The sequence below is a fragment of the Bubalus bubalis genome, chromosome 4, assembly GCF_019923935.1.
Source record: "Bubalus bubalis isolate 160015118507 breed Murrah chromosome 4, NDDB_SH_1, whole genome shotgun sequence".
NCBI classification, from domain to species: Eukaryota; Metazoa; Chordata; class Mammalia; order Artiodactyla; family Bovidae; genus Bubalus; species Bubalus bubalis.
This window is the reverse complement of record NC_059160.1, coordinates 7,107,020-7,123,136: the sequence shown is the minus strand read 5'-3', so window position 1 is coordinate 7,123,136 and position 16,117 is coordinate 7,107,020. Positions and strand designations below refer to the sequence as shown.

Genomic DNA, 16,117 nt, shown 5'->3' with positions numbered 1-16,117 from the left:
TGCCAGGAATTCATAGCAAACTCACCGCAGAGGAAAGAAGAAGAAAAGAGCATCTGAAGGTAGAGCCGCAGGTCACTGTCTTTCTATTGGAACTCAAGAGCTGGCTCAGGTTCTCTTGGCCCAGAGACAATGGCACCGGTCAGCTGAGCCGGGTCCTCTGGGGCTGCCCCTGATGCCCAGCCTGTGCAGGTGGCGAGAGAGCCAGGGCAGACCAGAGGCCGTCCGAGAACGACTTGGTTTCCCTTTGTCTTTTCTCTCTTAATTTTTCAATGTATTATTTGATTATGTAATACTTGATACATGCAAAGGAGTGTGTGACACATTTGTGTGTGTTATGAAACACAAGCATTTGAGAACCTCCACCTCCCCACCTAATTTTCCTCTGTGGTTTCTTTACCAGTAAAGAGTTCACTCATCCCTCACTTAAAATATAGGATACCTGAGTTACCCGCTTGTCATCCTGTGTCATTCGGCACCTCCTCCAGCCTCCCTCTCCCCAGGACTGTGACCCAGGATTTCCCTGAAGTGCATGATTCTACCCCTGTGCTCTGAGCTTCTTAGCAAATAAATGTGTCTCCCAGTGTTTGAGTGGATTGATTTTTTTTTTTTTTAGTTGAGCAATCTCTAGAATAATTTTATCTGTAGAGCTGCCGTAGCATATAATTTCAAAGAATATCTTGAGGATATTTCTTTTCTTGAGTACTTATTTTCAAGAAATTTCATAAGTGGTCACATTTTCTATGGAAATATTGATTCCAAGTCACTAGATTTGGAGGGTACTTGTTGTCAGATCATACATTTACACAAAATAATAGTGTACAAATAAAACAAACCTGATTAATTACTCTAACAGTCCTGATATTCCCTTGGGTGGGTCAGGGGGCTCATTCCACTAGTTGTCATCTCTCAATTATTCTAGTTTAAACTCTCAATTTTTCACAATTCAGTCTCTTTTTTTCCCCACCTCCCTTTGGGTCTTCTTAAATGCAACATCAAGGAAAGAGTTCTGTGGCATATGACCCAAATCTTTAGAGACTCTATTCTTGAATTATTAGTGGGTTTTGCCATGGGTGACTTGTCTCTTCTGATTCCTGGACCGGTATTTGTTGAGGTGCAACTGGACCTGCCTTGCTTTCTGAATTGTCTTTCAGGGTCTAATTGTTGGCCCCTGCCGTAGAGCACACTCAGGCTTCCTTATCACGTGTTCAAGTCACTGCCACACATCTGTGAAACACAGGGGAATTTTGGCATTCTCAAGAAAACAGAAGATCTTCAGATTTACCTTGTGCAAATGCTATCTTTCCAGTGCACATTTGATAAGACACCATGGATACAGGAGGCTTTTAGAGAAATGCCCTCCCCTTATTGCTGTGCCTGTAAGATAGACCCACTCATCCTTCTCCTACTGTTATCAGATTCTCTGATAACTATGTGTGCTCAGTCTCTTAATCGTGTCTGACTCTTTGCAACCCTATGGACTGTAGCCTGCCAGGCTCCTCTTTCCATGGAATTTTCCAGGCAAGAATACTGGAGTATTGCCATATCTTACTCCAGAGTGCATCGATTTTTAAGGTGGCAGTCTGCCTGTTGCAGCTGTCCCTCTGTTCCTTCTGGTCCTGTTTGCATTTCAGGGCTTCCATGTTGAGGGGAGTGGTCGACAGCGCAGCTCCTTTACTGCTCCTCCAGGTGACCTGAATGGGGATAACGGATGTTTCAGGTCCTGAGAAAAGCAGGGGTGGTCACAAATAGCAAAATGGTGGACAAATGAAAAGTCGCGTTACCACTAACCCTCAGGTTTGATATGGATCTACATTGGACTTTTTTTTTTTTAAGATTCTTTAATTAGGAAAAAAATCCTAGGAGGGGAGACAGGTTCATCAACTTGAAAGCGGGATACGTTTTGGGGATTAGATTTTGTGTTTACCTCCCTCTCCCCCACTGGTTATGGTCTCTCTTGTTCCACACACATCACACACCATGCTTCTGTGTTCTCAAGTCTGTTGGGCAGGTCTAATGTGAAAGATGAACAAAAGTAAGTGAAGAAGGTTTAGGTCAGTATCCTTATGATGTTGGAGATGAGGAACAGAAACCAGGTAATTTTACTACACAGGATTAGAATTGTTCTGCTGTAATGCAATGTACATGTTACTGAAAAGTACTGCACTATGCAGAATTACACAGTAAAAATCACAGAGCTTATGGGGAAAGTGGGGTTAGGTTCTCAACACTCAGAAACTTCATAGGAGACCAGAAAATACAGAGAAAAAATAAATAGGCTTTCTGAAAAAAAAAGATAGGGAGGTACAAACTACCATGTATAAAATAAACGAACTACAAGGATATATTTATTTATTGTACGGCACAGGAACAATAGCCAATATTGTATAATAACCTTAAATAGAGTATATATAATTTATAAAGATTTTGAATCACTGTGTTGTAAAACTGAAACTAACATCTTGTTAATCAACTATAGCCCAATAAAAAAATTTAAATTTAAGTGCTAAAAATAAATAAGATAGCAACCCCTAAAACAGTTTTACAGATGTTAAGTGGCTTGGAAATACAGCACTCTACCTTGAAAAAGACCTGAGGTTTGCTTGTGGGAGTGGGTGTTGGAAAGTTAATAGCTCATGAGTTACTCTGAAGTGATAGAAGAAGGGCTATCTGAAGTCCAGTGGAAATTCTGACCCCAGATGTGGATGGTTATAGCTCATAATACATGCAAGTGACCTGATGAAGCTGGTAGATGTTTGAGGTATGTGCATTTTTTGTTTTCCTGTGTGGCTTATTTCAGCTGGGTGTGGTTTTATGCATTTTTTAGTGTTTCTTTAATGCATAAGTAAACACAAAATTTATGCCCAAATCATTCCCTAATATATCCGGTTCATCGGAAAAAAATCTGAATTTTCCAAAAATAAAGTCAAAGCAAAACTATCAGAAACCACTACGTATAACATGTACTAGTGAATACTAAGTGCCAGGCACTGTGCTGTAGATTCTATGTGAATTATCTCTCAACAACGTGACAAGCTCAGTATACTTGTTAGCCACATTCCATAGGTGAGAAGACTGTGACTCAGAGAGGTAAAACTTACCCAGGTTACAGGGCTAGGACAAGGTGACTCTCATGACTATGACATTCTCTTTCCTGAGCAAAAACAAATAAGCCAACAAAGTGGGGCAAATGCTTAAGGAAGAGCAAAATCCATAATATATAAAAGTTTTTCAAATCAGTAAAAAGAGACAAATAGCCCAGTAGAAAAATGAACAAAGGTCAAGAGCAGGCAGTTTGCAAAGAAGGGATACAAATGGCCAGTGAAATGGGGGGAATGACATTTAACCTCAGTGGCACCCCACTCCAGCACCCTTGCCTGGAAAATCCCATGGATGGAGGAGCCTGATAGGCCGCAGTCCATGGGGTCGCGAAGAGTCGGACACAACTGAGCGACTTCACTGTCACTTTTCACTTCCATGCATTGGCGAAGGAAATGGCAACCCACTCCAGTGTTCTTGCCTGGAGAATCCCAGGGACGGGGGAACCTGGTGGGCTGCCGTCTATGGGGTCGCACAGAGTCAGACACGACTGAAGTGACTTAGCAGCAGCAGCAATACTTATGCATGTCAATCAGAACAATTAGCTGTTTTTTTCCCACTATCAAATGGACAGAAATAAATGTGGGGAAACACTGGCAGGAATATAGATTGTTATAACCTTTCTGAAGTATATATAGAATACATGTCTGTTGACCCAGCCATCTAATTTCTAGAACTTTATCCTAAGGAAATAAATAATCAGATAAGTGGGAAAAGATCCTTGTTCAAGATTTTTTAAGAGTTGTTCATCATGCCAAAAAGATGAACGCATTCATTCATCATCACCAAGTGATTAACCAGGTGGTTGAATCCTGGTCCCTAATGCACTGTAACACGATGCCGAAGAGCACACCACAAGGCAGTGTGAATGCAGGACTCAGAAAGGGTGACACTCTGTCCATAGTGGTTGACACTACATACCCTTCGTGTTTTATTAAGCGAAAGAAACAGGGACAAAATAGCATCTCCCCAGTGTGATCCCATTTTTGTAAAACCATCCCACATGTGTGCATGCTTGTGTTTGCAAGCAAACCTTGAATGAGAAGAAGTTTGGAAAGATACACATCAAAACATTGATGGTAGATGTCTCTGGGTGATGGAATTGCTGGATGATTTTTTTTTTCATTTAATTTTTTTCTAAATTTTTCTGTAGTGAATATGTTACTTTTATGGTTTAAAAAAGAAAATTATTTTAAAACATTGTCTAGGGAGTTCCCTGGCAGCCCAGAGGTTAAGCCTTCACCTTCCCGTGCAGGGGGCGCAGGTTGGACTCCTGGTCAGAGAGCTGTTCCACATGCCTCATGGCCAAAAAACCAAAACATAAAGCAGAAGCAACATTGTAACAAATTCAATAAAGACTTTAAAAATTGTCCACATCTAAAAAAAAAATCTTTAAGAAAACATTGTCTAACCCAAGATCCATAATAAATACAAAATATAAGTATAAATGACCTTTGTAAAACAGTTCTAGCACCTAACAGGGCTCAGTAACAAACACCCACAGAAAGGATTTTTGACCAGCTGCAGTAATGGAAACGTCATTACCCTGTTTGGAGCTTCAGATTCTTTATTTCTGACCGAAATTAATCTGATTGGATTTCAGGTTACCTCATTCTCAGGGCTTCCCTGGTGGCTCAGATAAAGCGTCTGCCTGGAATGCGGGAGACCCGGGTTCGATCCCTGGGTCGGGAAGATCCCCTGGAGAAGGAAATGGCAACCCACTCCAGTACTCTTGCCTGGAGAATCCCATGGAGGGAGGAGCCTGGTGGGTGGGCTACAGTCCATGGGGTTGCAAAGAGTCAGACACGACTGAGCGACTTCACTCTCACTTTCATTCTCAGGTAGATGCCACTGGACCGAGCCAGACACAGTGGCTTATGTTACCTCCGGGTCCCAGGCCCTGTAAGGTATACGTCAACTTGGGATCTCTTTGGATGAAACCCGGGACTGTCATGCACAGGTGACAGCCGAAGCCTCTAATTTTGGTTACATGATCAGAACCCACATGTAGTTTCTTGGGGCCCAGCTTACTTTATTAGGCAACTTGAATCTTAGTTTATGAAGCAGCTAAACACAGGAGGGTAGCTTGGTGGGGAAGGTGACTGACAGGATGCCCCTCCACCCCACCCAGTGAGCTGGGCTTTGCAGGCCTCAGGCGGTGGCCCAGCTCCAAGGAGGCCCATGTCTGGTCCTCCATGTCTTGCCCAACTGCTTTTTCAAAGCTCCATAAAAATACCCAGACTTCCCAGTGGCTCGGTGGGAAAGAATCCACCTGCCAATGCAGGAGACACGGATTTGACCCCTGGCCTGGGAAGATCCCACTAAGCCCGTGAGCCACAGCTATTGAGCCTGCGCTCCGCAACAAGAGAAGCCACTGCTGTGGGAAGCCCATGCGCCGCCACTAGAGAAAAGCCCACACAGCAAAGAAGACCCAGCGCGGCCAAAAGAAAGAGGATTATTTACACAGAAACAACAAACTGCCTTCTCTTAGGCCTCCCTTTTCCAGGTTTCATGGCTCTTTGCAGACACGGGAGCCTGCGCGGCCATGGCACACGAGTGATGGGAACAGGGAAGCACCAGGAGATGCGGGGCGCTCCCAGGGAGTACCCCGAGGTACAGAGCAGATCTGCGCCTGCGCGGCCTCCCCTGTCACTGTGGCCAGCTGGGTCCAGGGAGGCCCAGGGGCTGCTGCTGCAGTGGCTCCAGGGCCTCTTCCTTACTTCTTGCTTCACGTGCTCAGTCTCAACCGCCCCTCTGTGCCCCTCAGCCCAGTGCCCGTCTGCCTGGCTGGAGGTAGCTCTGCTGGAGCTCATCATGTGTGGGTTGAAAAGGATTTTTTTTTTTTTTAATTTAAGCAGTCACATTCCATCTGCCTAACACACCCTGCTTTGTGAGCTAAGCTGTGTGGCCTCTGCACGTGACTTTTCCCCAGCCAGCCCAAGTGTCCCCCCACAAAAGTTTCTGGAGAGCATTTGACAGGGAAAGTGGAGCCAAGCACCCATGGACTAGGGCTTCAGAGGCCCCACTGACAGGGATCTTTGTAAGGGTCAGCCTCTCACCAAGCACTTTGCATACATTATCTTATTAATCCTCACCACAAAGAAGCCAAGTCTTCTTGAGGCAGCCTCTTGTGAGGAAACAGGGATGTGGAAAGAAGTGACTTGCCCATGTTCACACAGCGGATTAGATTCGAGATCCACTTGGTGCCAAAGCCTATGCCCGTCTGCCCTCCCGCCTCTTTTGCCCTCCTTCCCTTTCCATGGATTGGGGCAGTTAGTGGGGGAGTAAGAGTCTTACAGCTCACAAAGTAGCCCTCTGTGTTGATTCCCCAGTGGGGAGATCTTATGGGAAGGCTCAACAAATTATAGGGTTTCTCTTAATCACTGTCTTAAAGCATTTTAAGAAATTGTGCCTGGAACGTGTCAGCACTGAATTGTTTTGTTTAAATTTTGTGCTAATTTGAGGATATTGCTCAATAATCACATATGACAAATTGGAATTAGTTGGCGCAAGTTACAGTTATCTGTGGCATTCTGCCCACTCCTCCCTCCCACAGGTGACGGGCTGAGTCGGGACGGAGCTGAGTGTCAAGGTGTTGGTAAATAGCGCCACTGTGTAGTCATTTAATCTTGTGAGGTGCTGTTTTTCCAGCAGGTTGAACTGACTGAACACAAAAACGTGCTGAACTGCTAGGTCACTCTAGAAACCCCTGGGTAGCTTTTTACTTGCCTAACGTAAGACTCTTCATAGCCCAGATTCACACACACATGATGAGCACACGCACACATACACAGTTAGAGACCTGGGAAGGACTTGCTGGTGGAGGTTTGGAGAATGATTAGAGATAGTGCTTAGGGGCTTTTGTTTGTTTTTCTTTCTTCTTTGTGTGACCAGATCAGAGCATCTTGCTGCCTTGAGGGTTTGAGAGGAGGGTGCCACAGTTTAGGAGCAAGCAGTAGCTTCTTGGGAATATATTGGAAAGGAAAAGGCGGAGGATGTGGACTGGGTAGAGGATTGTAGATCTGAAAATACCTTGGACACAGCTGAGGCCCCAGAGTCCCAGTGGGAAGCAGCCCTATGGGGAGGGAAGGAGTCATGAGAGATGAGCTGTTGGTCGTGGATTAAGTTTGGTTTGGGTAAACCTTTGGGAGGACGAACCAGGAGAAGAGGCCCTGGAAGCAGGCTTGCGGCCCTCAGGGCTGGGAATTTAGGGTCCCGGGTACTTAAGAGCACAATCTAGAAGAGGGGCATGGTCTCCAGTGGACACATGCCCTTGGCCCCACAGACTCCTTGCACAAAGGAAAGGGGCACAGCTAGGGGAGTCCAGGGCCTGGGTTGTTCTGCCCTGACCTTCTGACGGTGCAGTGGAAGAACTCGAAGGTGGGAGGCCAAGAACTGGTACTAATCCTTACTGTGCCCTGATGCGCTGTGTGACCTTGGCCGAGTGATTTCCCTGTTCTCAACCTTGTGTAAGATCTTTTCTTTGGGGCCATCACCTTCATCATCCTTGCGGGTTCCATTGCCCAGGATGGAGGGAAGGCCCAGAGCCTGCCTGTGGTGAGGAGAGTCAGGTCTGGCCGACTCCTGCTCTGCCATGGGGAGCAATGCTGGCCAGGACTGGAGGTGGCCTCACAGTGCAAGGCTGCTGAGCCCCAAAGACTTAAGGTGGCGACTCCCCCAACTGTAATATGGGGCCAGCAGCCCCCTCCAAAGGCAGCACTCACCCAGCACAGAGGCGGCTCCTGTTAGACCTGATGCAGACAATGAGGAAAGCAGGCAGGGCGAGCCTGGAGATGGTGAGGAGGGAGAAAAGGAGCCACGTGAAGTCCTGTCCCGCTCACCCATGGTCGGCCATGTTGTCCCCATTGAGTCCCCATGCGTGAGAGAGGTCACCGGTCTCTGCCCTGGTCTTGGGAAAGCTGTTGGATTTTCTCATGCCTTAGTTCTTGTTCAGCTGCTAAGTCACGTCCCAGTTTTCGTGATCCCGCGGACTGCAGCACACCAGGCCTCCCTGTTCCTCCCCATCTCCCAGAGATTGCCCAAGTTCTTGTGCCTCAGGTTCTTAAGCAAATTTAAAAGTTAATCAACATTTTGTTTGTTTATGATACTAAATACTTTTCAAGTTTATTTCCCTTTTTTAGATCCAAAGCTACACTACAAACAAGTACAACCAAGATGTTTTATCTCATATTTACCCACTAAACTAGATGTTTTGGACGGCAGTAAAATTACCCCTTTCCGTGTGTTCACAGAGATGCTGCAGTTCGTCAGCAATCAAGTGGGCGAGTTCCCTGACTTGTTCTCAGAGCCGCTCTGTGGCTCCTTCCCTGGCGGTGGCAGTGGCAGTGGCAGCGGTAGTGGCAGCGGCGGCGGCAGCAGCAGTGGCGGAGCCGGAGCCGGGAGCGGGGACCCCTCCGGGCAGCGGCCCTTCAGCCAGGTCCCGCTACCGGCCTTCTCCCCCTCGGCCACCTCCTCGCAGGCTGCGACCCTCCAGGTCAAGGCGCCCGCCGCCTCGGGTCCCACCCCGCCAAGGGCGGCCCCGGTTCTGCAGCCCCGCCCCCAGCCGCAGCCCCCGCCCCCCGCCCCGCTGCCGCAGCAGACCGTCATGATCACCCCGACCTTCAGCACCGCTCCGCAGACGAGGATCATCCAGCAGCCCGTCATCTACCAGAATGCAGCTACCAGCTTTCAAGGTGACTCGAGAACTCAGATGCCATAGCCTTTAGTGGGTTCAAAAGTTTTCAGGCCAGTCTGCAGACACTGTGGAGGCAAATGGAGAAGAGTTCTGTCTTCCCTGGGGATGACAGAATCTTAGTGACCTGGCCTGGTCTGAATGAGGTTTTGGTTAACTGAGCCTGGTGGTGCAGGATCAGGTTCCCGCTCTTCAGATACCTTAGTGTCTGTTGGGCCTGCTTCAAGGATTCGTGGTCACAGACTCTCAACAGGCACTGTAGGCTCAGGGCTATCCTGAGAACTAGAGGTGGAGGCTTGTGTGAAATGGGTCTTAACCCAGGCCCCAGGAGGATCGCAGCTCCTGTAGGTTGAGAACCTGGCATCCAGCCAACATCTGAGCGTCGAGAGGAGCGCACCTTTGACGTGGGCACCCTGTCTCCTGAAGTGGCAGGCCCCGGAGTGGGCCCTCCGCTGTGTGCGTAGTGAACCAGCAACTCTCTGCGCTGTGTAGTGTCCCAGCCCCTTTTCATGGGTGGGATTTCTCTCTGACCCTGTGGAGAGCCCAGGGTGTGATTAGTCCTGCTGTACTAATTTATTTCACAGGATCTGCCAGCTCTTCAGTGGGCTTCAGGGGTTTCGGGGCTGGGGAAAGGCGACAGAGCAAAAAGCCAAAACAGTCATCCCAAAGTACACTTTCCATTCATTTCCTGGGAGCCAATGAAGCCCCAGGAGTTGGTTCTAACATTTGTTAACTCGCTCATTGGGGGCAGCCATTTGCTGTTTAGCTCCTCTCACCTGCACTCCAGCACCTGGAGTAATGAAATAGCTTCTACTCGTTCACTCAGAAATTGAGGCAGCCCTCACAGGATCTTCTTGTCCACTTGACCACCTTGTGGACGGCTCTCCACATCCTCTCCAGAAGCAGGCAGGGAGCTGGGGTCCTTCCGAGGCACTCGGTTACAACGCAGCTACCGTGACAGAATGCATTCCTCGTCCGTGTGACTTTTCTTCTCCTCTCTTCCCAAGTCCTTCAGCCTCAAGTCCAGAGCCTAGTGACCTCCTCCCAGGTGCAGCCAGTCGCCATCCAGCAGCAGGTGCAGACGGTGCAGGCCCAGCGGGTGCTGACGCAGACCGCCAATGGCACGCTGCAGACCCTGGCCCCGGCCACGGTGCAGACGGTGGCTGCCCCCCAGGTGCAGCAGGTCCCGGTAGGTGGCCCGCAGGAGTTCCGGGAGGCCTTGGTAGGGGCTCTCGGCCAGTCTGTGATGGAGGATGGGGTCTACATACCAAGCAGGGCCAGCAGGATGTGAGGGAGCCACTGGTGGGGGCAGGTTGGGGCCACTGGACCTTACGAAGCACCAGTGAGACCCAGTAGAGATGACATCTGTAGGTGGACACTGGCACTCATATAAACTCAGTAAATGCTGGTGTATTAACTTATTTGCACTTGTAATGGGTATAAAACTGAAAACAGATGTGCTAAAATGTCTTTAAGACATGCATCACAGTGGACTGTATTTCCAACTAATGAAGTAATTTATCTTAAAAAATCCAGGTTTACCATATTTGCTTCTCAGCCATATACCTGGCATTCCTCAGTTTGTCCATAATCAGATCTCTCTCCCCTCCACAGTCCCTCTGCGCCACGGCTTCTCCGCACTAGCTAGGCTCCTGGCACTGCTCACATTGAAGCCTTTCAATCTTCCATCCCAAGACCCTCTTTGTTTTTGGTTAGTCTCTGAGTTGTAGCCAATTCTTGTGACCCCATGGACTGTGGCCTGCCAGCCTCCTCTGTCCATGGGATTTCCCAGGCAAGAATACTGGAATGGGTTGCCATTTCTTTCTCGGGGGGATCTTCCTGACCCAGGGATCTAGCCACGTCTTCTGCTTGGGAAGCAGATCCTTTACCACTGAGCCACTCCAGAAGTGAAGCCCCAAACCCTCTTTAGCTGTGCTGTTTCTCCCCCTCAACCCAGTAGTCAAGCTACATTCTCAGTTTTATGAAAATTTTATCATTCTTGTCTGGAGGGTCTTTGCAGCAAGAAGTAACACAAAACAGAAAAATAGTACTGCCAGGACTTCCTTGGTGGTCCAATGGTTAGGACTTCACACATCCACTGCAAGGGGTATGGGTTCCATCCCTGGTCTGAGAACTTAAGGTCTCATATGCTGGATGGTGCAGCCAAAAGAGGGAAAAAAGAAATACAGTGCTAGCTTCCTTTTCCTTTTCTTCCTTTTCCATGCAGGTCCTGGTACAGCCTCAGATCATCAAGACAGACTCCCTTGTCCTGACCACACTGAAGACAGATGGCAGCCCCGTGATGGCCGCGGTCCAGAACCCCGCCCTCACTGCCCTCACCACCCCCATCCAGACAGCCGCCCTGCAAGTTCCGGTAAGAGCTGTGCCCCCTCTTTCTTGGGCGTATTAGGCCTCAGAGATGTTAACAAAGCCTCCAGACCCTGAATAGATGCAGAAACTCTATGAAATGTGTCAGTCAAATTGCAAAATCATCCCTTTTTAGTTTTTTTTTTTCTCCTTGAGAAGTACCAGCACCTAGTGTTATGTGGGAGTCCTAGGGTTTATGAGGAGCAAGGGAGGGACCGCAGAGGAGCTGCAGGTCCACACAGGACCATCTGCCTCTTAGGTCCTGCCGTTGGGGGTTTAGCTTCTGAAGAAGCCTAGGCAGGGAAGGGCTTCAATGTGGGTCGTGCAAGGTCCCTTACTTAAGGTGTAGGGTCTTGGTCACTGTCCGCATCTTGTGGCCAGAGAGTCTGACAGAAAAAAGTAATCAGAAGTCAAAAGTAAGCATTATTCATAAAAGCCAAAAACCACAGTCAACCCAGCTATCCATCCAAAAAGAACTATTGATACATACAGCTACATGGCTGGCCTTCAGAAATAGTATGCTGAGCAAAAGTTGCTGATCACAAAGAATTCATGCTGATGTTTCCAGTGTATGAAGTTTAAGAAGACAGTGATAGAAGTCAGAGCAGTGATTACAAAGACGGGGAAGGGGCATGTGGGAACTTTCTCGGGAAATAGAAAGGGTCTGTGTCTTCATCAGGGTTACATTGGTTACACACACTGTATTACATACATCACAATTCCATTAAGTTGTACAGTTGAAATGTGTACTTTTGACTGTGTGAATTATTTCTTGATGACTCATGCATTTGAGAAGTGTTTTATCTGCTCATTGGCCATTTGGATATTGAGGCCATTTGTTGAAGAAAATAAAACTAAAATCAGTGAAAATAGAAACAAAGAGAAGGAAAAGCAGATCTGAGGGGAAAACAGGGGGATGCCTCCATAGTTGGTGTGTTTATTTAATAAAATAGCTCTGATTGTCACTTCTGCCCTTGAGGTTTTTGATGGTCAAATTGTATAAGGAAATCCAATAAGTTAGTTCTCTGTCATGTGGGAGGAAAACATGCGTCACACACAGGAGAAAGTTTTGTGGTTGGTGCAGCATTGTACACGAGCTCAGAGGTGGCTGACGGGTTGACAGCAAAGCAGAAACTGTAGACATTTTCTGGCATCCTTACACCAAAGGTTGGCATCGATCCACACTAGTGCTGTTGTGGCACAGACTAACCAGCAGTGACTCTGAAAGGGCACAGTGCCCAATACCGTGGCTCCCAGGGCTTCCAGACTTGATTATCCCAAGCAAGGCGTCAGACCACACAAAGCATTTTCAGGTGATGCTACGTGGTCAGGGCCAGTGGGTTCATGTCCTGAGGTTGCTTTCCTCACGCTAACCAGGCGATCATTCTGCCCTTGTGTCTGTTCTAGACCCTGGTGGGCAGCAATGGGACCATTCTGACCACGATGCCTGTGATGATGGGACAAGAGAAGGTGCCCATTAAGCAGGTCCCCGGGGGAGTCAAGCAGCTTGAGCCTCCCAAGGAAGGAGAAAGGCGGACGACACACAACATCATCGAGAAGCGGTATCGCTCCTCCATCAATGACAAAATCATTGAGTTGAAGGACCTGGTCATGGGGACTGATGCCAAGGTGGGTGCCAAGCAGAATTTTGTCTCATGCCCCGTCATCTCCCCTCTGTCTGTCTTTGCTTTGGGAATTTAGGGAAGACCCAGGCCCAAGTGAGTGAATGCAGGAATAGTTAAAGGTGCTTCTTATTAAAGCATCTTGGTGTTTTGAAATTCTGTAAAGTGTTAGCTGTTGGGAGTTGTCAGGCAGTAGTTTGCCTGGACCTTTGATTCTGCTCTGCAGTGGTGGCTACTCACTGCCCGCCACAACCACCGTGCCCCTGCTCCTGCTGCTCACTGATGGCCAAGTACAGGACCATGTGCACCTCTTAGTCAGCCGATGGCATTTTTGGCAAATGTTTAATCATATTCAGGGATGGCTAGCAATATTTTAACCTTTTAGGGAGGAGATAAAATGTAGATTGGGTCTTTGACCAAGAACAAATAAGAAGAAATTTATTTTTCATGTATTTCTGGTGTTTCAGTTAATGTATCTTTTGGCTTTGGCATGTAGATTTTTAAATCTATTATCTGTTTATCTTTACCTCTATTTTCAAAGAAAATACAGTTTTCTTGGTAGCCCTCAAATCTGAAAGGTACTGATACACCTTTATTTAAGATAACCATCCAACAGTGCTCTGGTTTTTTGTTGCTTATTTTCCTTCAAGTTTGTTTTGGTGCTAGGATTATTATAAGAAGTAGGAATAACAGCTCATATTTAGTGCTACTATGTGCCAGGCCAGAGGCTAAGCTCTTTACACACATTATCTCTTTTAATCCTCATGGCAAGCCTATGACTCATATTGTCATTATCCCTATTTCACAGAGGAGGAAAAGTGAGGTTCAGAGATGCTGAGTAACTTGTCCTGGGTTACACAGCTAGTTAGTGGAAGAATCAGGACCTGAACCCAGCAACGACCTCCCACTCCAGAACCTGAGCTCTGGGCCTCAGCTGCCCTCACTGTGCAGGCTGGTCTGATGCCGCTGTGTTTCTCACCCGTCTTCCTTCCCAGATGCACAAGTCTGGTGTTCTGAGGAAGGCCATCGACTACATCAAATACTTGCAGCAGGTCAATCATAAACTGCGCCAGGAGAACATGGTGCTGAAGCTGGCCAATCAGAAGAGCAGTGAGTGCAGTCGTTATAGGAGGGGTCCTATGCTGGGCACTGGGGCGGGCCCATGGGCACGTGTGCGAGGCGCCACCACGGGCGAAGCCGCAGCAGGGGCTGTGCGTCCCTCCTAGCCCTGCCCTGGTGCAGGCCGAGTGTTATAAAACCGACCGTTTGCCAGGTAGGGTTTTCTTTACAGAGCTCCTGAAGGGCATCGACCTGGGCAGCCTGGTGGACAATGACGTGGACTTGAAGATCGATGACTTTAATCAGAATGTCCTTCTGATGTCACCTCCGGCCTCCGACTCAGGGTCCCAGGCTGGCTTCTCCCCGTACTCCATCGACTCAGAGCCAGGAAGCCCTCTATTGGATGATGCAAAGGTAATGAGCTTTTGAAATCCCTAACCCTGGGAATCTCTCCCATCTTCCATAAGTTAATAGTGAGGAGATTGCAGACAGAGGTCCAGGCCAGGTGTTCAGAGGCCTCAAGCTGGAGAGGAGCAAGAATTCTGTGAAATCAGTCACATACTGAAAACTAAAGAAAAAGAAGACTGACTCTATGTGAGGAGACAGCCTGTGGTTTTATTGGTCTTTGCTGAAAGGGCCCATCAGAGAGAAATAAGGGCCAAATCCAGAACGGGGACACACAGCAGCTGTCAGGCGGAGCTAGGAGTTGCTAGAGGCTCCTCATTGCTTTCCTCGGCTGTAATGAGCCTGGCAAGACTGCTTTGTGAGGTGGTTTAATTGGGTTAGGATGAAGCTGCCTCTGGGTCCTCTTCGGGAAATGTTTACAATTTGCAGTCTTAACAGATAACATTCCTACCAAGGGCCTTTAATTGTGGGAGAAAGCCCATGGCAATTGTTTAATGGAGTTAGAAGAGACTCAAGCCTAATGATTTTCCTAGGACCCTGTGGAGACCACTGGGGTTTGTGCTGTATTTTGACACTGGCAGTTTCTGGCTTCAAAAGCACAAGTTTCCTTCTACCATAAGTTGTTGATCAGACTATTTATTGTAGCATCTGCTTAATTTTATTAAGGAAGCTCTATTTTTGAAATATTTTATAAGTGTGATTCTGTTTGGAAACACGAGTCCATATGACATATACCTTGAATTGGATAAGTGTCTGACTCATCAGAAGAAATTTTCAAGTGGCTTAAAAATGTTGAAAAGAAATGACATGTATGTACACACCAGGAGTCAGGGAGAGCTGACTCCAGTCTGGTTCCCCAGGCCGGCAGAGCCTCTGCCTCCAGTTCTTCTGTAAAATGGGGAGAAAACAGTGTTGTGGGTTTAGAATAGGTAAGCTTCTGAAAATAGGTTCATACTAAAGTATGGTCTTTAATCAACTTGGAGGTATAATTTAAATATGATAAAATACACCTATTTTACTGATTGTACAATAAGTGTTTTAATAAATATGTAGACTTATGTCACTCACAATAATTATGATACAGAGGAAAGAACTGGAAGTATTTTTTCTAAGATCAGGTGGAAGACAGGAATGCCCAGAGGAATTCCCTGGTGGTCCAATGGCTAGGACTCGACATTTTCACTGCCAGTGGCCCAGGTTTGATCCCTGGTCGATGAACTAAGATACCATAAGCTGTACCGCATGGCCTACCTGACCCCCCCCCCCTCCCCCGCAAAAAAAGACAAAGATGCCCACTCTTGCCACTTTATTCAACATAGAATTGGAAATCCTAAAAAAGAAGTTAAAAGGAATCCGAATTGAAAAGGAAGAAGTAAAACTGTCACTGTTTGCAGATGGCATGATACTATATATATAAAATTCTAAAGATGCCACCAAAAAACCTACTAGATTAATAAGTTTAGCAAGATTGCAGGATATAAAATTAATATACAGAAATTGGTTGCATTTCTATACTAACAAAGTACCAGAAAGAGAAATTAAGAAAACTATCTCACTTGCAGTTGCATCGAAAAGAATAATGTTATCTAGGAATAAATCTGACTAAGTAGCTAAAAGACCTGTACTAAAAAAACTATAAGACACTGATGAAAGAAACCTCTAATGGTGATGGACACAGATGGAACAATATACCGTGCTTGTGGACTGCAATAATTAATACTGCTAAAATGACCATACTCCTCAAGACAGTCTAAAGATTCAGTGCAATCCCTATGAAAATACCAATGACATTTTTCACAGAACTAGGAAAAAAAATCCTAAAATTTATATGGCAACACATAGGACCCCAAGTAGCCAAACAGTCTTGAGAAAGAAC

General features: G+C 46.9%; 1 protein-coding gene across 3 annotated transcripts in view; it reads left to right on the top strand.

Annotated features, from left to right (window-relative positions):
* The window catches only part of SREBF2 (sterol regulatory element binding transcription factor 2), a 57,028-nt gene that overhangs the window by 16,129 nt on the left and 24,782 nt on the right, over window positions 1-16,117 (top strand). Inside the window, exons 2-8 of one of the 3 annotated variants that reach the window (XM_025282780.2) lie at window positions 4,938-5,056; window positions 8,349-8,789; window positions 9,796-9,977; window positions 11,016-11,162; window positions 12,563-12,784; window positions 13,773-13,887; window positions 14,051-14,250. In XM_025282780.2, the coding sequence (XP_025138565.1) occupies window positions 8,351-8,789; window positions 9,796-9,977; window positions 11,016-11,162; window positions 12,563-12,784; window positions 13,773-13,887; window positions 14,051-14,250 (1,305 nt within the window). In that variant the 5' untranslated portion in view covers window positions 4,938-5,056; window positions 8,349-8,350. The remainder of the gene's footprint in view (window positions 1-4,937; window positions 5,057-8,348; window positions 8,790-9,795; window positions 9,978-11,015; window positions 11,163-12,562; window positions 12,785-13,772; window positions 13,888-14,050; window positions 14,251-16,117) is intronic. The other 2 variants (XM_025282779.2, XM_025282778.2) reach the window with 2 other exon arrangements.